This window comes from Poecilia reticulata, chromosome 19 (assembly GCF_904066995.2).
Source record: "Poecilia reticulata chromosome 19, P_reticulata-male-v2, whole genome shotgun sequence".
Classification (NCBI taxonomy): domain Eukaryota; kingdom Metazoa; phylum Chordata; class Actinopteri; order Cyprinodontiformes; family Poeciliidae; genus Poecilia; species Poecilia reticulata.
The window spans coordinates 3,863,667-3,887,542 of record NC_088848.1 but is presented as its reverse complement, the minus strand read 5'-3'; the positions used below and the strand labels follow the sequence as shown (position 1 = coordinate 3,887,542).

Here is a 23,876-nt window from a genome sequence, read left to right as displayed (position 1 = left end):
TAAGTAACAATTTAATAACTTATTTGTATTTTGGCACTTCTGTCCCTCCATACATATTGACGCCACAGGAGCTGCGGTTAATTTACACCCTATAAAGCCAAAGATTAAAATCTACCAAATCCACCATTTAGGTTTATGGGAAATAGTTTGTAATTTTAATAAGAATGACAATTTATTAACTCTACTGTAAATAAAGCTGTAGTACAAATACTAATATGAAATAGAAGAAACCTTCAACAAAAAGCATGGCGACAGATCGAGGAAGTAATATAGTTATTAGAGGTCACCGCTTCCTTTTACTACAGCGACCTCTAGCGTCCAGGGCAAGAAAATCCACATGCGAACGTGTTTTCCAGATCTTTTCTCTTTTCTGTTTTTTTAGATCGGTAATGTGTTATCAATTTCAAAATTATGTCAAGAATTCAGGCAGTTTTATTCTTAATTTTTACATTTCACCTACTTATAATTCTGCATATTTCTATATGCAAAACACATTCATATTCATTTCACAAACATGAATGTGAAAGGAGAATCAGTGCAAAAATAATTCAGAGCTGGTAGAAAAATTGTAAAAACATTCTTTTAATTCCTTTTACATCCATCCATCCATCCATTTTCTTTAGTTCTCATCAAATTTTGCGTAACCAAGACAACAAAAAGGTTGCTTTTTTCCCCCTTACACAAACAGTTGTGTTTATACATATCAACACTGTTACATAAATACACTTGGCTTGGAACAACCCTTTCATATATATGCGACGATTTATAATCTAACAACAAGAAAAGAATGTTTTTATCCCATAATTACCCTAAGACTACAAAGATATATCATGGACATGTATCATTTACATAATTAATATGCTGGGTATGCCTTCTCTGTGTCTCTAGGTTAACTTCTGTGTGCGTTTTGGTGCATGTTTCATCTTGGGCCGAGCTTCAGTGACGCCTTGTTGGCGGCGGAGATGTTCTTCTTTCCATGATGGTGCTTCCCCTTTAGGTTTTGCTTTGGAGCTTTTTTCAAGTAAAAATGAAGCTGCCGGGGAGCAAGTTTTAAAAAAAGATGAGTATTTCAGCCGCTTTTTAAACAATTAAATCTTTCAAAGTAGAGATTTTCTGAAAATTTTCAACCTGGATAGCCTCAGCTGGTCCCACCGTCACTGTTTTGGATGAAGATAGGTAGCCTGGAGCGGAGGCTTTCACGGTGTACGTTCCTGGCAGCAGGAGTCTGAAATAGTCGCCATCCACACCTGGAGGAATCCACGACACAGAGGTTGGTGTCAATTGTTATTTTACAGATCAGAACTGTAAACTTGTGGATTTAAAATCAGACAAGCTCCAAAAAGACTTGCTCTCTACAGCTGGTTTACCACAACTAACTACTAATGCTAAGGCTAGTTAGCATGGCCACCAATGACAGCGCATAAGCAGTTTTCCTGTAACAGTAAGTTGTTTCTCCACCATCAGCACACTGAGCAGCACACTAATGAGATTAATGGCAACAAAACTTTTATTCGCTGAGCTCTAATTGCCTAAAGGACTTTTAGCGAGGGCTAGATGACGTAGCTGAAAAACGAATCGCAGTACAAGTGTCTCATGTCAGTCGTTACGTGTAATTATTGATTTGTTTTTCTGTTTTAAATATCTAAAATACAACCAAACTATTTACAAGATCTTTCCTCTTTTATTTACGCCGTTTTTTTTTTATATTATTGTTAAGCAGTTATGAGGCAAAGTGGCGGAACTTTAAACTGCTGCTGCGGCAGTTACTAACCAAACTGTTGCTAGGTAACCAAGGAATGAGTGAGTTGCTAGGTAACCAAAAAGTGAGTGAGTCAGTTGATTCCACCAGCTATGCTTGGCTGGTTGTTAGAGGTTGAGCAGCTGAAGCCTTTTCTTTGCCTACATGGATATTTTATATATTAATTATTCTATTAGATGTATTATCTATTCATATTGCTGTTGATTTATTGTCCAGTTCTACTTTTAACCTAATATTAGTGAAGGTACACCTGTAAATGACCACTACATGTATAACTTTAATCTTGTGTGGATTAAAGAAAATCTGGTATAAATTCAAACTTGTACACCAAATTCTTATCGACACTGTGATTATGTTAACCTCTGACCAGCACTGTGTTTAGACTGGACTTCTTTGAGAAGTGCATTTCTCCCTTCGGCCAGCAGAGGAGGGTCCATGTCTGTCTGAAACCGACTGCTCTTGTTTTCATTTTGTCCATTTCTCCTACCGTCACATCAACTGTCCACTCCTCCAGCAATGGAAACTATTCAGATGTCTGTTTTTGCGTCAAATAGCTATTATTTATTCCAGATGTGTAAGCCTGTTGCTATAAATTTCTATCTCCTGCAACTATCCAAATGATCAAGATACTTTATTGTTAAGAAAATGGAAATTTATCTTCAGATTTTACAAATAACTCCAAAAATGCACAAAATCGATAGCCAAAATAAACAAATTTACATACGTAGCACCTATTAATACATGTCACATAGATACAAATGCATCTTCAGCATTTATAAAAACTGATTTTGCTTTAAAAACATTTATACAAGTAGAAACACACTGCAGTCTTACCGGTTGTGACATCATGATTAATCCCAGCGACAACAATCTCAGCTTTACTGATTGGGTTGTTGTTCTCGTCATACACCATCCCTTTAATCCCATGATGCACCTGGAAACAGGCAGGCAGCATTAAAAAAAAAGCAAAACTGCTGGAGTTTTTATTATCAAAAACATCATGGGATGCATTTTTATACTAATACCACAGATGGCTGTTAACAGTAGTGGTGGGGCTACAAATTACATGTCGAACAAACTTTCCAAAACAATAAACTTTCCACAGAATGAAGGGATTTCAGTTTCACCACAATGAGGGGAAAAATAATTATCCCCCCTTTGTGAAATAAGACTTCCTGACTATATATTTTAATCGCAGTGAATTAAGAGCACATTTCATTTTAAAACCAAACCACAACACTCACTGACAGGAATATTTCTCTGAAACCGAAGGCCCAGATTTAGAAAGAGTTCACTAGACGGACTAAATTGACATCAGGGTGAATTTTTCTGACCTGTTCCAGGTACGAAATCAGCGCCTCTCGGTTGCCGAGCCATTCTCTGGGCAGCGACGACTCTGGAGGAAACTTGTCACAGCTCAGCTCCAGAGTGATCTCGAAACAGTTGGTGTACAGGTAGTTAAAGTCCTGCATGCCTTGAATAAACAGAAATAATAAATGAAAGATGATGAATCTATTCCTGTTGGATTTTAGAAGAAAAATCTCATTTTCTCTGAAGGTTCAAGACGTTTCTGGAGACAAAGACTCAACACTTTTCCTATCTTCTCAGATTAATAAACAAATGTTTATACATATTAGACTAGGATAAAGTGACTGTAGGCCTGTCACAATAACAAATTTTGCTAGACGATAAATTGTCCCAGAACTTATTGTGATAAACGGATAATATTGTTGCCTTGAGACCAAGTAATATAATAGTAATAAAGCAAGAAGACATTCTCAAAGATCAATAACCTTTAAATTCTAATGAACATTAAACACTGGAACTGGAAGACATGTTAAAAATCCAAAATAAACAAATAAAACAATAAATAAAATGAATAATGAAGTCTCTGTAAACAAAATTATCTTTAAAAAAAAGGGCTAGTTGAGACCAAAACACCAGACTGAATATTTTTCTCATTCAGTTTTTGGTAAAAAAAAAATAAATAAATAAAAAAAATAAAAAGATAGAAAAGAGAAAAACAATAAATCAAGGAAATGAAAATAATTGAGTTTCTTTTAATTCATCATGCGATTAATTGATTTATTGTGACAAGTCTAGAGGTGAGTGAATACAAAATGTAGTTTTTCAATTCAATCAATCAATCAAATTTTATTTGTATAGCACATTTCAGCAGCAAGGCATTTCAAAGTGCTTTACATAATTAAAATAAAAACAGCATGTGACAGTGAATAAACAGAAAGACAAAGAGTATTAAAAAAAAGAGGTTAAAAAAGATAAAAACATTAAAACCCGCACCCCTTGTAGGACTTCAGTTAAACGTCTCACACCTCAGAGTTTTAGTTAAAACGCCATTTAACAAGGATTCTCACACCCCTAGATATCGATTCGTTTAACTGGGACGTTTTCCGGGGGGGCTTTACAGACAGTGTGAAAGAGAAATAAAAAGAAGTTAATAACTAGATGAAAAGTAAAGATAAAAACATCAAAGACATCAAAACCGGCACTCTAACCCTAATTTTGCCATAAGCAACTCTAAACAGGTGGGTTTTAAGTTGAGATTTAAAGGCACCCAGTGTTTCAGCTGTTTTACAGTTTTCTGGAAGTTTGTTCCAAATTTGTGGTGCGTAGAAGCTGAATGCTGCTTCTCCTCGTTTGGTTCTGGGGATGCAGAGCAGACCAGAACCAGAAGATCTGAGGGGTCTAGACGGTTGGTACAGCAATAACAGATCTTTAATGTATTGTGGTGCTAAACCGTTCAGTGATTTATAAACTAACATCAGTATTTTAAAGTCTATTCTCTGAGCTACAGGGAGGCAGTGTAGGGACTTTAAAACTAGTGTTATGTGCTCCATGTTCCTGGTTTTAGTCAGAACCCGAGCAGCAGCGTTCTGGATCAGCTGCAGCCATTTGATTGATTTATTAGTCAGACCTGTGAAGACGCTGTTGCAGTAATCAATGCGGCTAAAGATAAACGCATGGATGAGCTTCTCTAGATCGTGCTGAGACATCAGTCCTCTAATCCTAGAGATATTCTTCAGGTGATAGAAGGCCGACTTTGTGACCGTCTTAATGTGGCTCTGAAGGTTCAGGTCAGAGTCCATCACTACTCCCAGGTTTCGGCCTGAGCGCTGGTTTTTAGTTGTAATAACTGAGGCTGAGCATTGATTCTGGTTCGCTCATCTTTAGGTCCAAAGATAATAACTTCAGTTTTGTTTCTGTTCAGCTGGAGAAAGTTTTGGCACATCCACACATTGATCTGTTCTGATTGGATGGGTTCAGAGTCACCTGGTGACATCGTGATGTAGAGCTGTGCATCATCCGCGTAGTTATGGTAGCTAATCTTATTTCCTGTTATAACCTGAGCCAGTGGGAGCATATAAATATTGAAGAGAAGGGGTCCTAGGATTGAACCTTGGGGTTGACAATTTTAGGAGAAAAAAAGATCCAAATCAACCCAGCTTTTGATCAGAATAGTTACCTCACTTTAAACCGTGATTTAACTGTGATTAAAAATATTTCTATGCTTCAGAACCAAAGGTTCACTTATTAGATCCCGTCAGACAACATGAAGTAAACCAAAATGTCCCAAAGAGTGAATAAAAAACCAACAAAAATAAAAATGAGATTTGAAATGTTTTTATTCAAGAAGCTTCTCGTCTCTCTTGATGTCCGTGACGAAGCTCAAACTTGGAAGGAAAAGGCTCAAACGTAACCTCACAGACCATGACACAACACTTGGAGCAAAATACCTGCTAAATTAAACATGACATACTCTTGCTAAATAAGACTGCGGCTGGTTTCGTCCCATTGAAAAACTCACGACTCATTTGTAAAGCTCTGCAGATTCACATGCTTTTCAACTGAGATGAAGCTGAACACTTGCTCTTATGGTCAGATAAACATTTGAAGTTTTAGATAAATCTTTGGTGGAAAAATGGGTCTCATTTCTCAATCATTGTTCTTGCTGGGTAAGTGCAACAAACACAAACCGATACTCTGATTATACTGTTTAGCAGCAATTTAGATTAACCAGCTTGTTTCCATCCCTCATTACAGGGTAAACATGTAAATCTCTCATCATTCTTTTGATTTTTGAACAGAAAAAATAAAAAGAATACAGAGAGTTTCCTCCACTTTGATTTTGATACAACAATACACCAGCTAGAAACATTTACAGACTTATTTATGGACTTTACAAAGTTTATTGGCTGGACAATAAACCAATAACGATATATGTTGTGAGCAATATCAGTAAATAACACGCCTGACAAAATTTTCAATAATTTCACTTAACTAATGTAGGCAGAGGAAAGACTTCAGCAGCTCAACTTCTCAGTCCAGCTAAGTAAGGGTGCATTCACACTGCAGCCTGAAGTGACCCAATTCCGATTTTTTTTGCCAGGGTCGTTCACACTGCCAGTAAATGCGACCTGTATGTGTTCTGCAGTGTAAACGGGCAAACGACCTGAAAGTGTCCCGCATGCTCACTAGAGGGCGCAATAGCGTCAGTGTTCTGCCAACCGCCATAAAAAGAAGAAGTGCTCAGTGTTTGCGGAAGTAAACATGGAGGCTAACGGTGGAGCTTAGCTTACATATTTGAAGTTGTTGTCCGGCCGGAGTAGCATATCAACAACTTAATCATCATATAGTCCGTCATAGTTGTTGTTTTTCTTCCCGCTTGCGCGTATCAGGAAGCAGAATAGTGAGATTTGTTGAGAATCAGTGACGTTCAGTTCGGATGAATGCGACCTGAACGTTATGGTCGCATTTGAATCGGATACGTATCAGTGAGATATGGGTCACATTCGAAAAAGAATCCGGCCTGTGCTGTTCACACTGCCATGAAAAGATCAGATACAGGTCGCATTACGTCATAAAAATCAGAATTGGGTCACTTCAGGCTGCAGTGTAAACGCACCCTAAAGGTTGGTGGAATCAACTAACTCACTCTTTGGTCACCTAGCAACTCACACATTCTTTGGTTACCTAGCAACGACCTATAGAGTAGCAGTTTCAGGTTTTGCTCCTGTGCCTCATGACTGCTAAAAAAAAAAAAAAAAAAAAAAAAAACGCAGCTGAGAAAAAACTGTGGCTAAAACAAAAAAAATCACACCAGCAGTTTGTCAGTATTTCAGATATTTAAAACAAAAATTATCGATTGGTATTAAATGCTTATATCCTGATATGTTTGTCAGCCATATTGCCCAGCCCTAGTCTAAACCTAGATCAGTTTCACACTACACAGTTTGACACAGTCTGGGCATACATAGATCAAAATCATTACTTTAAATTGATGAATCATCGACTCAGTTCTAGGAGAGTTCTGCATAAATCTTCTAGTTTGGAATCAGCTCTACAGATCACGTTTACCCGGACTGTGGTGATAATTATCTTAACTGTTACAGCTTCTGCACACAGCGTTGCATTACCTAACAGACAGTCCAACCTTTACCTATTTTTCCCCTGTGGGAGTGATAAAAAAAAAATCCTAATTATATCACTGGATTTCAGGCCTCGTCCATACCTGTCTTTTTTTTACCAAGTCTGTGCTTGTGTGCAGCTGAGAATTTCAATACTCACTCATTCGCTTTGGCTGCATAGGGGTTTGCTCAACATGACTTCACAATTTTTATTAAACTATGTTCATCCAAGAGTACATTCTGGACAGGTTGCCAGTTCGTCTTAGGGCAACAAAAAGAAACATGGGGAAAGCAACCACGCACACACCAGCCCTGTTTAGTCTGCTTTAATCCAACTCTAGTTAGTTTATCTAGAAAGTCCAGTTTGTTTGGGAGGATGTAAATGTGCTATCAAACACTGATGCAGACTAAGAAAGCAAACTCTGGTCCACCTAAAACCCTGAACAGACCAGGTTTTAGTTCAGTTAAAGTTAAATGTAACCGTGGTGCCGTTCAAAAGCATATGCGAACGCCAAGTGGACCAAAAGCGGCTCTGAAAGCAGGAAGCAGACTATAGCAGATAGCATGCTGGCTAAATACAACCAAAACAAACGCGAGAGTTTAGTACCAGCAGGAGAAAAGGATGGTGTTGTTTGGGTTTTTATTTTTACCAAAGACAAAAGAGAAACTATACAACCTCTAAAATCTGACGCCATATTTTTGAATTACTAAAGTTTCTATGTTCAATAAATCTGGAACAACTTTCAGAAAACTGCAGAACTGCCGAAACATTGAGTTCCTTTAAATCAGAGTTGTTTTTGATTAGCTGAATTTCCATTGACTTTAAAATTGATCAAATTGTAACTATTAAGATAAATTAGGATAATGGAAACAAACCATTTTTTTCCTTTAAATCCACGTTTTCCGATACGGCTTTTCATCTGTATCAGAAGTTGTGTATTTCAATGGAAACACTTTTTTTTTTTCTTCACACGACTCGTGATGAACAACCGGATTTTACGAAGAAGACAGGAAGTGGAAGAAGGATGGTGTCGCTGCATGTTTTTATTATGTGATCAAACTTATAAGTTTAACTGTATTTTTTTTACTTAATTGTGTTTTTCCAACTTTGGCAGAATATCGACAAAGTTTTACGAACATTTGTAATGGAAAAACAGCAATTATCAACATACCCGATGTGTATTTGCTTGATGATTTTAATGATAACATTGACAAAATGCAATGTTTATAGCTTGTTTTAGAATCAGTGACTGTATGATATTTTCATGATGTGAAGCACTTTGATCTGCTCTGGTGCTGAAATGTGCAATATAAATAAACATGACTAAGGAGAAATAGGGAAGAAAGTAATTTTCTGAAGAGAAAAAAAGGGCTAATTGAACATTGCTGAGAAATAACAACGGCCCAAACACGGGACAGAATCAACTGAGTGGGTTTGTTTAGCAAAGCCAAAGGTCAACATTAGTTAACGATGAGTCAGTATGAGAGACAGTTTTCCAGAAAAAGGCTTGGGACGGTATGCAGCGACAAAGCAATGATCAAAGTGTTGGGTGAAAACCAGAAGACAAACATTGCAGGAAATGCTGCCTAAAGAGAGTATACAGTATTTACAAGGTGAGAAAAGACAAACAAGTCAGTAACATGACCAGAGGACGCATCATGTTAGGAGTTAACCGTTTACCTTTAGACAGAGAATACCAGCTGGCTCCGTTGGTGATGCCTTCATTAAAAAAGTCTCCGCAGTTCCAACCTAAGTGCATCCAGCTGTGAGCGTACGAGTACGTCCTCGCCAACTATCATCACACACAAACGCATACGCTCCCCGTCATTCAGATGCTTACACAAATACGCAACAGACAACAATGAGATCAGGTCAGATGTGCAACATCTGGGAGGAACTTTTAAGCAGCTGCACACCTGCCTGAAGATTTTGTCATCCGCAGTGGCTGAGTACGTGGTCCTCCCTCGAATGCGAGCGTCTCGTGACTTGTCGAAGGGGTAGTTGGCCACCACCGCTCCTCCGTGGAGATTGGCCGACAAGACGAAGTTGTAGTTTTGCATCCATTTTATGACCGCCAGAGTCTCGGGTTCAACCTGTGAGGAAGAGTCAGGGTGAGAGTTGGAAACAGAGAAATGCTGAGGGTTACAGTGCAATAAGGAAGCAATTATTTTTGAGAATTGAATGTTTGAAAAGTCTGAATTTCTTGCCACTAATGAACTCCGTTGGTTTCCACAGTTCAGAGTGATGTCAGCATGACAAATGCCGCCATCTTGTTTAACAGTTTACAGTTTAGCCTTTCAATTCAGGTCTATGACGCAGTATATCTGTTTTCATTACAAGTATACAGTCATAGTAATACAAAAATAAAGTCTTAATATCACCAGAATGAAGTCATAATATTAGGAGAATAAAGTAGTAATTTTAAAAGAACTCCAAAACAATTTTTTTAAAGCTTTTGTCTTATTAAAACAACTTCTTCCCATAATTTTAATATGTTCCTCTAGTGAAATTGCATCTTTATTCTGCTCATAGTATGATTATTTTCTCCTAATTGCACAGTAATTCCTGTAGCCTGGCTCTAGTACCCCGTTGTTCGATTAATTTACATTAACTTAAATTCATTTTTATGATTAATTTATATAAATGTAAAAAGTAATTTTTCTGACTTAATTTGCTGGTTTAATTAATGAAATTATAATATTTTCTATTTGAGTATACTTAAATTAATTTACTAAATGTAAAAGTCTTAAATTAACTTTGACTCAAATCCAAATAGTAAAATCTCATTAAAAATATTGGGTTGTAAAGCGCTGCCTTAATTTTACTGAGTAGATTTTAGTATTTCTCTTTTACAGTGTAATGCACATGTGATAATTTACTGCTTCACACAGTGAGGTTTTCTCAAAACTCTACTAAAAGGTAGTGATTAAAACATCAAAACATCATTTTACCAAGTAATTAGCAAAAGATGAAAACATAAGATTTTCTATTTATGGAGGATTTTCACTAAACATTCCAGCGTCTCTGTAAATCTCAAGTCATTTCCCCACATCTGAACAACAGGGAGGCATTTTTCACTTCAATCATTCCTTTGAGTGAAATATTATCACTTGGCTAAATTACAGCATGCAGCCTTGATTTGCCTGAAGGCTAACGCGGAGCTTGTGGCTTCATGTTGCCAGTAAACGTTGCCCTGACCAGCATGAATAACACGGGGATAACAGTGGCACGGTTGTGTTTCCCAGTCTGGAGGCGGCCAGCTGGGACAAACTGGGGCTGCTACATAGAAAAACAGTAGTTTTAACATTTTAATGAAAAATATGGAGGTGAAAAAAGATGGAAATTATAAATTGCTCACGTTTGCTTGAGAGTAAAAATCGGACACAAAATGTTTCCTGAGGTTACAGCATTTCTGATTAAACTAGTTTAAAGTAAGGGATGAGAAACCAGTCTCCTAAACCAGTTTCCCAGTAAGGTAAGAGTCTAGAATTATACATTTACATAATTAGTCTTATTTATTTTTACTTTGTCTTGCGACACTATGATTGCACCAAAAACCACATTATAATTTTTTAATTATTTAACAGTTTTGTAAATATTTTGGGCTGCACAGTGGCGCAGTTGGTAGAGCTGTTGCCTTACAGCAGGAAGGCTCTGGGTTCGATTCCCAGCCCCGGTCTTTCTGCATGGAGTTTGCATGTTCTCCCTGTGCATGCGTGGGTTTTCTCCAGGTACTCCGGTTTCCTCCCACAGTCCAAAAACATGACTGTCAGGTTAACTCTCTAAATTGTCCCTAGGTGTGAGAGTGTGTGTGCATGGTTGTTTGTCCTGTGTGTCTCTGTGTTGCCCTGCGACAGACTGGCGACCTGTCCAGGGTGACCTCACCCGGAACGTTAGATGGGACAAGGGTGTCAAGAAAATGGATGGATGGTTTATTTAGCACAACGGGCATCTGTTGATGCAGAGATTATTTTGTATCATAATAAGTAAAAAGTCTATATGCCGCTGTTTAAACTGACATTATGAGAAAGGGTTTTATTTGATGACGTTATTGATGTTGCACTGTGTTTGTTTTGTAAGTAACGGTTTTAACTGTCAGAACTTTTGCAAAAGACATCATTGGTGTCAAGAAGTTGTCCGTCCATCCATCCATCCATCCATCCATTTTCTTTTACACCCTTGTCCGTTAATGGGGTCGGGAGAGTTGCTGGTGCCCGTCTCCAGCTAGTGTACTGGGCGAGAGGCGGGGTCACCCTGGACAGGTTGCCAGTCTGTCACAGGGCAACACAGAGACACACAACCATGCACACACACTCACACCTAGGGGCAATTTGGAGAGGCCAATTAACCTGACGGTCATGTTTTTGGACTGTGGGAGGAAACTGGAGTACCTGGAGAAAACCCACCATGCACAGGGAGAACATGCAAACTCCATGCAGAAAGACAGGGGCTGGGAATCGAACCCAGAACCTTCTTGCTGCAAGGCAACTACCAACTGTGTCACTGTGCAACCCGTCAAGAAGTTGTATCCTGGTTAAATAAAGGTTGAAGAAGAAGAAAAATTGAATCAGCAGAAATGATCCAACTCCTTGTGTGTTTTGATCATGACGTTGTTGTTCTATTCTTTTTCCATGTCTTCTTGTATTCATTTCATTTGTTCTTATATTTAATAAATTATCAGTTCAATCTTTTGTGTTTAGTTTATTCTTGTGCGTTTGGATTTATGTTGCTCTTTCCCTCTCCCTTTCTGTTAATTAGTCTCCCTCCCTCAGTTTCTCCGCTTTCCTTCTGCCACAACTGTTTACACGTCTCCTTTGATTAGTTCGTCTGGTTTATTGTTTTCCACTTTAGCATTAAAGCTCCTGGTTTTTGTTTGCTCCTGTCTTGACTCTCTGTAACTCTTCTCAGTGCACTTCTATTTAAATCTTAATTTTTCATTATTAAAGCAAGTCTGCCTCCAGCCGGATCCAACCAGAAACCAAACATGACACCGAATGCGTCTTTTTTAATTTGTTTAAAAACTGAACAGCAGTAACAACAGGAGACAGGCTTTGGTTTCTGCAAAAGTGATGCAATCTTATGAACATTTCCAGTGACTAATTGTCATCATTTCATTATTAAACGCAGATGGAAATCTGCTAAAATGTGGTACAAACACCATCATGTCTACTTTCAACTTTGCACAATAGGCTGAAGGACGTTGTTGCATTTTGATTAAATGGAAATCCGTTAGGCTACAATATTCATTCCAGCTGGTAGGAAAACTTAAAAGGGTTAATCATGAACAGCAGCTTTTTCCTTCTGCATTCGAGAGGAGAAGTTGAGACTCCCCCAAGGACCTGACCTTCATGCTGGAAACGTGCCTTTTGGCAGACTATTTGCAATACTTTGACGGCACATGCTTTTATAAATCCCCCTACTGTTCATTTCACGCTTGAGTGCCCTGAAGCAAGTACACAACGAACCACAGAAGCCATTCGATCACCTGGAACGAAGCCAGGTGTCTTCTGAAGCCAACCTCAACGGTGGCATTTACTCTGTAAAGTCACGCCAACAGTTTGTTCCCTTTAAGAGACTTTAAAGGTAATATTCACAAAACTGCAGCTTTATCTTACTAAAAATTACAGTAAGATATGAAAGATATGTGCTTTCTTTACTTGGAACTTTACTCTTTCAAGCTGTTTTTCTGTGCTTCTTTACATGCAAAAACCTAAAACAAATGCATGAAAACAACATAAAATTGTATATTTGTGTTAATAAAGTGGATATTAGCTTTTATAGTAAAGCAGATTAGCTAAAAGCAAGCCACTCTACACACAACAAAAGACTCAACAGACGCCTGTTGAGTCTTTTTTAAAATTTTTTATTATTAATTCTACTAAAAACAAAAACAAGCAACGCTTGGCCTGGCGGGGCAGCTAGTAAAGCATGGCGGGCTGCCAGGCTTATAATACACTAGGGGAAACCCCGTTATGGCTAAAACACTCTTTTATTCTTTTATTTAATATATTTTACTTGTCTAGTTATTTTTATTCAGCTGCAGAAGTTTTACAGAATCTGAGCTGTGTGCTACGTCACCGTTTGTCTTGTAGCGGAAGTAGCGTCAGTTGTAACGTTGTAGCTCTGGGAGAAGGAACTTTGTGACGGTTTTGTTTCTGTGCGTCAGTGCCCGTCTGCTTCTGAGAAAACAATTCCCCAAAAAATACGCACAGCGTGGGGCAAATGAAGTTGCCAAAACAGAAGACGGAGTCCTGTCTGTTTCAAGAGTGCAACATTTGCACCAAACTGCTTGTAAAGCAATCCGATCCTGTCAAAACTCGTCAGTTTATGAATATCAATATAAAAGTTAATGACAAAGAAACAATGTTACAGTTGCTCTTTGTTCAGCACATACACACACAAACTCATTCGGTTTCCCCCAGGCTTCATTTTCCTCCTCACCTTCTTGTGTGTTTTCTTTCATTTAAACAGACATTACTCTTAACAAGTCAATATACGTATGCAGCCAAAACCAGACTATTTACATTTAATACATTAGGGCTGGACAATAAATCAGTAATAATATATCGAGATAGACACAAGATCATTTTGTGTGATAGAATATTCAATAATTTTACAGGTTGGTGAAATCAACTAACTCAGTCACTCTTTAGTTACCTAGCAACTCACTCACTTTTTGGTTACCTAGCAACAATCTGTCATGGAAGCAGAAAAAAATTAAAAGTTTTTGTCCAAGATATGACTTAAGAGTAAAAAAAAAAAAAAGAAGCTATTTGGTAAAAGGTCTATTCAAGTACTGAATAACTGATTAAAACATAAATCATTTAATATTGAAAAATAACAATCAAGCAGACCAAAATACAAACGTTCGTGGAAATTTTGATATGAAAATAATTTATATGAATAACCTTATTACAAAATAACAAAATCAGGCAAAAAGATATAGATAGATAGATAGATAGATAGATAGATAGATAGATAGATAGAGATACTTTATTGATCAAAAACGGAAATTAAATTAAATTAAAAACGGGCTTGGGGTAGAGTATCGAGAAATTTTATTCAAGTAAGAGTTGCAATAATAAAATTACTCAAGTAAAAAGTACTCTATAGAGTACATTTTTTTCCAAAAAGTTAAAAACAAATAAATATAACTAGTTACTACCCAACTCTGCTCAGAGACAAAAACTGTTTTTTAACACATTATAAAACAGTAAAACTAAAACATTTGAGCCAAGTCAGACAATTTAAAAGGCAATGCTACCAAATACTGAGGAAACGTAAAGTTTTAAATTCTAACTGTCCTAAAACAATTAAATCTGTTTAATGTCAGGCAGTGAGAAAAGGTTGTATTTTAAGTGTAAGCACATTTATAATTGAAGTATCTCCAGTAACACTGACCTGCTGTTCCCAGTTGTCTGGCAGAGGAAGGTGGTGGTTTCGTCCGTTGGTTTTCTCGTAGTAATACATCAGTGAATTCAGGTCTGGAAAGTTTCGATTCAGATCAATGTCTCTGGAATTCCCACGTCCCACCAGATATCCGTTCAGTTCAGAACCCTGTTGACCCACAAACACAAATTTACCAACCGAGTGATTGCTTAGCATGTATCGCTGGTATCAGCTAGCTGCTCCAAATCACTGGGGTCCGAGTTTTATTTTTCAGTTGGCCTAAAAAACTCAGGGCTGGATTCGGTTGAAGTGAATTCTGGTGCGGTTTGAACCGGAGACCGCTCCAAAAACCAAGAAGCTAACCATAGCGCAAGGCATTCTGGGAAAATACAACCAAAACAAACGTTTGTGTCCAGAGCCACCGGGAGAAAAGGCTCGTAGTCTTTTCCAAAAAACAAAACGAAATCCTATAACAGCTAACGTTTGACGGCTTTCCATTTTTGTTTACGTTATGTGAAGAAGGAAGTTGCGGTCAGTGTCTTCTTCTGATGCTTTTGTGCCGTTTTCTTTAGTGGCTCTTGATGCAGCGCCCCCACAGGCGACGAGCAGTAAGGGTTGGCGATATGGACTCAAATTTCTATCGTGATATTTTGTGATACTACTGTGAAAGCAATAAAAATGAGGATAAGAACTATTTATTACTCCTTTTTTTAGAGCCCCACTAACATAAATACTGCTCTAGAAAAATATTCCTATTAGTACAGTAATTACATTTCACCATATTTTCAAATGTATTGATGCCTTCATTGAACAAACAGTGGAGAAAACAGTAACATTAACAATCCCAACAATCAAAATGATCATCATGATAACAAATTTATCACAATAAATGACACAGCCATCGTGAAGGAACAGTTTTTCAATTATTTATTTATTTATTATTTCCTTTATTTAACCATATAAAACCCAATTGAGATCTAGATCTCATTTTCAAGAGGGACCTGGTAACACACAACAACCTGGTTACACAAAAGTAAAACTAATTTAAACATACAGTTTACACATGTTGCATCCAATAAGTATTTTATTTAAATTATTACTATTTGTTTTAAGTTATGGATAATACACTCTTTTATTCATTCATTTATTTAATTTTATTTGCCCAGTTATTTTTGTTCAGCCGCAGAAGTTACATCACTGTTTGTTTTGTAGCGGACGTAGCGTCAGTTGGTCAGTTGTAGCTCTGCGTGAAGAAACTTGGTGACGGTTTTGTTTCTGTGCGTCAGTACATCAGTACCCGGCTGCTTCTGAGACAAGCAATTACAAATAAAAGAGAACCGAACCATCTGAAAATTCAACAAATGTAACTTTGTTCCCCAATCGAACCGAACGTACCAGAACATCACGTTTGAAAAGCGTTACCGACACCTTCATGAAAATATATCCGCTTCTGTTGTTCTTCTGTGATTGCATAGGACAGAACCGACACAATCCAAACCAAGATTCAGGAAAACAAACCTTACCATCCAGATGGTGCTGCACCCAAACATCTGCTATGCGCCAAATTACAGTGCAGTTATTCCTATGTGCTGCGACTGGCAAAGAGAGGGTCTGCTGTCTGCCATGTGCTGCCGTTCGCTTCCGGACTTATAATTAGCCTCAAAGAGATTGCACACACGTGTATGTGTTTGTGTCGGAGTGTGCAGCATGCGATCTGTGGTTCAGACCCCAATTACCTCTAAGATAGTTACTAACTCGAGCAAACACTGGGATAAAAATGACCTGCTATTGTCTGGATGTGTCATTTACAATTAAAACAGATGGTTTAGCATATTATCGCGTGGATTTAAACAAACTATGTGTTGAGTGTGAGGAATGTGCTTTGATTCAACTTACAGGTGTTTAGTTTCTCTCTGGGACCCTGACATTTTTGGCGAAAAAAAAACAAATCTACTTCTTTTTTTTTTTTCTTAGGTAGCAGATGACTAGATTAGAAAAACACAAAGAAAGTCCCTTGTGGAGATTTCTGTCTCTGGTTTTTCTTTCAGGGCGAAAAAAGCTCACACATATACCAGAGTTTACATTACCTGCCTGGCTGCCACTTCATAGCCGTCGGGGTTCATGGAGGGCAGGATGTGGATGCGTGTGTCATGGATCAGCCGCGTGATCCGCTGGTTTCCGGCTCGGTACTCCTCACAGAGAAACTGCGAGAGCTTGATGAGGAGTTCACGGCCTAGCACCTCGTTGCCATGCATGTTGCCCACGTACTTGAACTCCGGCTCCACTGGAGGAAGAATTGGAAAAATGCAGGCAGCAGGAAAGTAAAAAATCATCCGGCATGGGCACGCATACACACTTGCACTTAATTTTTTAAACAGTTCAAGATGGGCCTGTAAATAATTGAGTGGTGCAGCTTTAAGAATAAGAAAGAAAGGGCGTGCTTTTTCAATTCAACCACTGAAAAAACAAAAATACTGTTGAATTAATGTCAAGTTTCCACTTTTTGCAGGTACTGAGCAGGTCAGCGAATTTATTTCAATATTAATCAGGCATGTTACTTACATCCTAACATTATGTGCTTTATTTTGGTTTTAAAAAATTACATTTTGATGCTTATGTAAAGTTCAGCTAAAGAAGTACATTGTATTTATAATAACAATAATAATTATTATTGTTAATTTTATTATTATTATTAAACTTATAATAAAATTATTTTAATAATCCCTTTGGGATTAATAAAGTGTTTTTGAATTTGAATTAATATTAAAATTGTGGGATAGTAAATTTTCTTGTCCTGTTATGAGAGTCAGTTTGTAATCATTTTGCTTTATCTGTAAATTGAACAGGCATATGAACAATATACCATGTTTTTAATTACAAATTTCTGATCATTATTGAGTCGGTATGTGATTCATTTCATTAAATTGAGATAAGGGGTATAATTAAGGAGGTGCTCACTTTCCAAACAGAAAAATAGTGGTAATTAGTGGTAAGCTAACTATTTTGTTCTTGTTTTCTCAAATTGTTTGACATAAATAAGTCAATACAGAAGTCAGTTAACCGCATTTGGCTTGTAGAGCTTGAAAAGCAGGTTTTACATATTTGTAAATATGCAGATGAACACACTGAACTTTTTCACAGCATTGACAAAGATCGCCAACGCTGGCCCCAATAACTACAAATAAACAATAAAAATAAACGACTCTAATTTAAAGTTGTGGTCTGAAATCAGGACTTCCTCCCAGTCCGCATCTGGAGGCGAAACCTCACAGGCATTGTGTCCGTTCCTGATCCAGTCCAACTGTTTAACTTTAACCAGATGCCCAGGGCAGAATTAAACCCCACATTTTATTGTAATTAAGCTTTTACTGCTTCAGACCACCATTTCAGTAAGCAGTGTAATTTTTCCCCTTTTCTGGTTTTGCTTTGCATATTCCAGCTCCATTCTGTTGCTTGTTGTAACCACATAGTGAGTCAGGTGCAAATCCTCTGGGATGTGTGGTTGCTAGCAAAGCAGGATAGGATCGCGTACGCACTTATTGTGCGCTTATATAAATAATATTAGGCACAGGTTTGCTGATTCGCTAAAAATTGAGTTAATTAGCCACTTAAGCTAACTTTAGCGCACTTGGATTCCCCTAAATAAATTTTCTGGATAAATTCTAAAGTGCTAATTTACTTGGCTATTTTGCAAACTTTCAGTTGAATACAGTCTGATATTTGTGTTGAAGTTTTTATTTTTCCCAATTGCTTTATTGCAAACAAGAAACAAACAGGAACAAAATAAAACACAGACAGTAGAGATTTTAAGTTTTGCTCTCCCAGGCTGATTTTACTGCATTATTCTTGTTCTTAGATTATGTATAACTTACGTGTGATTTATATGACTTTGTGTCTGTGAAAAGCACTTTATAAGTAAACTTTACTTCCCTTCTTACTATACAGTAACTCACAGGGTACAGCATTAATCATTTACACAAATAATCTACAATTTCCAGCTTATTTTCAACACTAATTGGAAGAGACAAAGATTTATGAGAGTTTATGAGACTCGAGTCTGAGTGGAGGCTGAAATATTTGAGTATATAGCTAAAGGCTGCTTCTGTACTTCAAGTTTCAGCTCCAGTAACCATCAGTCAATAAGTAGAAGTAGAGCTGGGCGATATGGAATAAAAGTTTATCACAATATTTTGTGGTATTATTATGATAACGATAAAAGTGACAATAAGAACCATTTGTTGCATCTTTTTAAGGTAACTATATGACTGTGACTGTGTGGCAGAGCAATTACAGCCCCACAAACACAAATAAGACTCTAAACCAGTAGTTCTTAACCTGGGATCGAACCCCAGGGGTTCGGTGAGTCGGTCTCAGGGGTTCGGCGGAGCCTCTGCCGCGGAGGTAAAGACACACTTGTGTAAAGTCGTGATGACGCCCCGCTTTGCTATCACTTGCTGCAGAGGATCACGTTACATAGCTTAGCCAATCAGAGGATCACGTTACATTGCTTAGCCAATCAGAGGATCACGTTACATTGCTTAGCCAATCAGAGGATCACGTTACATTGCTTAGCCAATGTAACGTTGGCTAAGCAATGTTACATTGCTTAGCCAACGTTACATTGGCTAAGCAATGTAACGTTGCTTAGCCAATGTTACATTGGCTAAGCAACGGCTTCTCGGCGCTCCTCCGCCCTTCAATCAGGGCGGAGGAGCCCTGATTGAAGGAGCTCCACTCTCAGCATGGATTTGAACTTGTGTCTTTAATTACTTCAGCAAAGTTCACAGTTTTTACCAAATTCTATAGCTTTCGGTTTACTTCTAAATCTGCTCCTTAGTCGCATCTTTTCGGGGTTGCTACTGCCTCTAGTGGCGTGGGAATGGTAACACAACTAATATAATTACATTACTAAATCAGAATACCACAAGTCTTTATTATTTATTATTAATTTTTCATTCTCTTAAGAATGTAGAGCTAATTAAATGATCTAAACAAAACCTTAAAGTGGTTCCAGTTTCTCTCGATGGCCAACCTGTTGAAACTGTGGCAGATTTTAAATACTTTGGGTCGTTCCTGGACAGTCAGCTCAACTTTGCTGAAAACACTGACTAGATTTTGAAGAACTGATCTCAGAGACTCTACCTTTAAGGAAGACTTAGTGATCATGGAGTGACCCAACTAGACTCTAGACTCCTATGTCTTGAATTTGGGCAGGAAAAAAATCATTTTATTTATCACTACAGAAGGGTTCAGTGAATGCGCATATAAAACTGGTGGGTTCGGTACCTCAAAAAAGGTTAAGAACCAATGCTAGACAAACATTTCCACTTGTTATTCCACTCTTATTTAGGACAAAAATCACGTAAAGAAATGTGATTTGTGTCACTAAGCAGAACATTTAAAATTTGTTGGTATTTATATCAATAAATACTAATAAATAAATCAATAAATACCAATAAAAATCAATAAATTTATATCAATAAATAGAATCATCTTTTGTTGAACAAACATTGGAGAAAATAGTAAAAATATCAATCTGGTATGAGGGGGTTTTATCGATACAACGATCAATCAAAATTCTTACCATGAAGAGAAATTTATCACGATAAATGATAAACGATACAATAAATGCCTACCTCTAGTCCAACGTGATATTGAAGGACATTTCTGTAAATTTTTGCACAAATTGTGATTTAAATTAGGTGTAAATTAGATGATAAATCAACGCTGCAGCTGCACAATCCCTGAGTAAATTAACTGACGACAGGAGGAAAAACTTAAACTCTTCTCAAAAAGGACAATTTCAGCTAAAGCAAAGAAGTGACTGAGCTGATTTTGCTACTTCAGAGGTCATCTGGTATTCTCGTTGGTATCTTTGAGCAACCAATCCAAACAACCTCGTCGGCTGGATAGATTTCCCTCCTCCCCAGGGTCGCTGCATTAATCACTCCTGAAGCGCCGAGAAGCCGATTCTGGAACTAGAGGACCAAACTGTTCCAGGACTATCAAATATGATTTGATTTGTTTGGAGGGAAGCAGCGCTGATACCTCCAGATTTATTAACGCTTTCCATTAATTGTTCATGACTTCACTTCCTGTCCTTTAGTGAGTTCAGCAATGGCCGGAGCAGCCGATCTTCCTAAAGAGTGAAAGAAATGCTGACCTAGACGAGACCTCGGGTAACACCCCGTCCTGAAGCGAACAGTTCCTGTTTTTCACCTTGCGACAGAGCAGGCACACATCCTTCAATTCTACTGAAGGAAGCCGCTACGTGTGCAAAAGCAGAAAGGGGGAAAAAGAAATAGAAATGCAAGCTCTGACATGGCCAAAATAGCATTCTTTGCAGATGTCAGGCTATTTTTCAAATTCTGGCGTAAGCAGATGAGGGAATGGAAAAACAAAAAGAAATCTTGACATGGGATATGATTAGTTGGTATTTTACCCACATAAATATTTGCAATGAAGTTGTGCTTTTTAATTTGCAACAAATAGGCAAAACAAACAGAGAAACTGATTTGGAGCAGAGGGAAGGAAGGTGGTGGGGGGGGGAATTAAACAAGCAAAACATTTTGCAGGAGTAGGCTCAGGGTTAAACCCATGTTGACTCAAAGTGAACCTATTAGTCATCTGCTCAGCTTTGAGTTACACCACAAAATTTGTCAGGGGCTGGATGGCAGAAAAACTGAGATGAAACACAGATGTTGGCTCAGCTCTTTTGTATTTTCTTCTTTTCACTGATGTTTATCAGAGACGCCAGCCTTGGAATCACTCCTCTCTTTTCTTGTCCTCATCTAATCAGAGAGCTTGCGTTTTTCAAAACCAGAATCCTCGCAGACTGCTCCGTCTGCTGCCAGCTATGTCCCAACAGATAAAAGTACGAACAGAATGTGCTCTGAAATCTCTTCTAGCAAAATCTATTTCATTTTCCCAGCCTTGTTTGAAGGCAGATTCATTTCAACCAGAGACATATGAGAGTTAATCGTCCACACCACCAGGGGGCCCCCAAGAGCACCAAGTTAGCATGTTGGTTAAACATAAAATAAGATTGAATAATACAAACAACATAGTTTTACACATGAAAAACAAGTTCTGTATTGTATTTAAGGTTGTTACACAATATATAACGTATCAAACGTTTTAACCTGTTTACTGTAAATTTATGATTTATTATCTTATGTTGCTTTCAAATAGGCCTGTCATGGTAACATTGTTTTCTGGATGATGAATTGTTGCAGAAGTAAAATGATAATATTGTTGTTTTGAGACAATTTTTAAGTAATATGTTGATAATGGCAGAATAATGAGTCTCAAGGACCAATAAAATGTAAGTTTTAATGAACATTTAACACTGGAACTGGAAGACATTTTAAATATCTGAAATAAATAAACAAAAACAACAAATAAAATGAACTAAATTGTCCTTCAATAAAAGGGATAGTTAAGACAAAAGGGCCAAAAGAGAAAAACAATAAATCATGCAAATGGAAATGATTAAGCTCTCTTTAATTTAATTTAAGTGATTAACTGATTTAGCTGCTCCCACATATGAGGTGTTCGTCGCGCCAACGCCTGAATCACAGGCTGACGATTCCTCTGATTATATATTTCATGTAACTGCCACTGATTTTTAATGACTTATCACGGGAACAAGCTTATTTTTCTCATTTATTGGAAACATCACAAATGCAAAATTTTGCTTTTTAGACAAAGATTTGTGCACATTTGAAATGAAAACGCAGAGCTAATTATACCAGGTATGGTAAGAGTAACCTGGGAATTATCAACCATTTCAGGTTGACATGTTCGAAATGGGGGGTGAAAGGGGGGACCAAATGAAAACCCGGTTAGGGCCCCAAACAGGTTTGGGCCGGCCCTGATTTCAACACACCATAAAACCTCTTTTTGCTAAATGTGCAAAAATGAATCAGGTGTTACTCACAAGCTTCGTGGATCCCTGGGTTGTCACTGAACTCCAGCACGTAGAGGTGGCGCCCCTCCACGCTGCGCCCAATGCTGTAGATGCGGGTGATGTAGGGACAGTCGCTGTGCACCGCAAACAGCACCCGCACCATGTCCTCGTATCGGTGATGCTGAAAGTCGGAGCCCGACGCCGGGAGCCCCATCAGCCCCAGCAGAAGCGCGCAGACCCAGGGAACAGTCCTCCCTTGCAGCATGGTCCCCGACCCCCTCAAAAACACACCACACACACACACAAAGGTGCTTTCCCGAAACTATCCACAACACACAGCTGTCAGATGTGTGTTTTTTACATGCCAAACATTTTCCTTACTGCTCTTTTCTTTTCTTAGTCCTGATCTCCCACTGCCTCCTCCCACATTCAGACCTCGGAGTGAAGAGCAAGCAAGGACAGCCCCCCCTACTCCGTCTTTGTCTCACTCTCCTCCTCCAACAGCTGCTCCTCTTTCACTCTCTTCCCCTTTGGGTTCTTGTCAAGTACATGTTACTTGCTTTATTAGTGCTTTCGAAAAGCTTCCAAAAAGCCCCTCCAGGCTCTCCCCCTCTCTCTCTTTGCGCACAGAAATTAGCTCGGTCTGTGTGAAGCACTCGTTTTCTCTGTCTTTAACTCAACTTATATGCTGCTTTCCATGGGAAAGCGGGGTTGTTTCCACGGAGCTGCTTTCCCCAGTCCTCCCAGTCCTCAATCATCCATTCATTAACTCTTAAGTCAACACACAGCCTCTGTGTTTGAGAGGGTGCATGCATGTGTGCCTGCGTTCCTCGGATGAATCAATGGAAAAGCTCTTTCGCAACCTTTCGGGTGCTTTTTGCGGCATTGTTTCTTCAAATCAAACAGTAGCCACATAATTGCACAATTTGATGTTTGGAAAATAAATTCCCTTAGTGAAAGTAACTCGATTCTTTAGCGCTAAAATCTTTAAGTGTTTTTTTGGTCATATTAGCTGCGTTTCCATTACAAGTTTCCGCAAAATTTTGTCAACATTCTGCTGATGTCGAAAAAGCATAATTTCGCAAAACGAAACGCAATTAAAAATCACAGGTGAATAAGTTTGTTTATGTCTTAAGTCAATAAGAAAAACACACGTGCCATGATCCTCCAACTACTTACTTCCTGCCTTCTTCTTCGTGGTTTGCGCCAGTGGCAACATCCGGTTGTTGATTATTTGACTCCTATGATACAGTTTTTCAAAAATAAATACATTTATCAAAATACCACAAAATTTTAGTACCAAAACTTTTAATCAAAAAACAAGATTTTTTTTTACTTAATTGGTGTGTTTAAATTAAACACAGCAAAATTTATTTTAGAAATGTCAAATTA

General features: G+C 38.0%; 1 protein-coding gene across 2 annotated transcripts; it reads right to left on the bottom strand.

Moving 5' to 3' along the window:
- Positions 1-566: 566 nt before the first annotated feature.
- cpn1 (carboxypeptidase N, polypeptide 1) lies at positions 567-23,009 on the bottom strand. 2 transcript variants are annotated; one of them, XM_008436670.3, is made up of 10 exons: positions 22,866-23,009; positions 22,515-22,762; positions 16,663-16,859; positions 14,588-14,743; positions 9,103-9,279; positions 8,867-8,978; positions 3,094-3,233; positions 2,594-2,693; positions 1,129-1,247; positions 567-1,033 (listed from the first exon to the last, which is right to left on the bottom strand). In XM_008436670.3, the coding sequence occupies exons 2-10, from the start codon at positions 22,747-22,749 to the stop codon at positions 920-922; spliced, it is 1,350 nt and encodes a 449-aa protein (XP_008434892.2). In that variant the 5' UTR covers positions 22,750-22,762; positions 22,866-23,009; the 3' UTR covers positions 567-919. The 2 variants fall into 2 exon arrangements, with proteins under 2 accessions (XP_008434892.2, XP_008434891.2); XM_008436669.3 differs by having other exon boundaries at positions 22,515-22,944.
- Positions 23,010-23,876: the final 867 nt, after the last annotated feature.

Excerpts from the sequence above, each read along its gene's own strand:
- cpn1 (XM_008436670.3), bottom strand. The coding sequence starts at position 22,749 with ATGCTGCAAGGGAGGACTGTTCCCTGGGTCTGCGCGCTTCTGCTGGGG. Across the intron at positions 16,860-22,514 it reads CCCAGGGATCCACGAAGCTT|TGGAGCCGGAGTTCAAGTAC; the intron begins GTGAGTAACACC and ends TTCTTCCTCCAG. Across the intron at positions 3,234-8,866 it reads CTGGTATTCTCTGTCTAAAG|GCATGCAGGACTTTAACTAC; the intron begins GTAAACGGTTAA and ends TGTTTATTCAAG.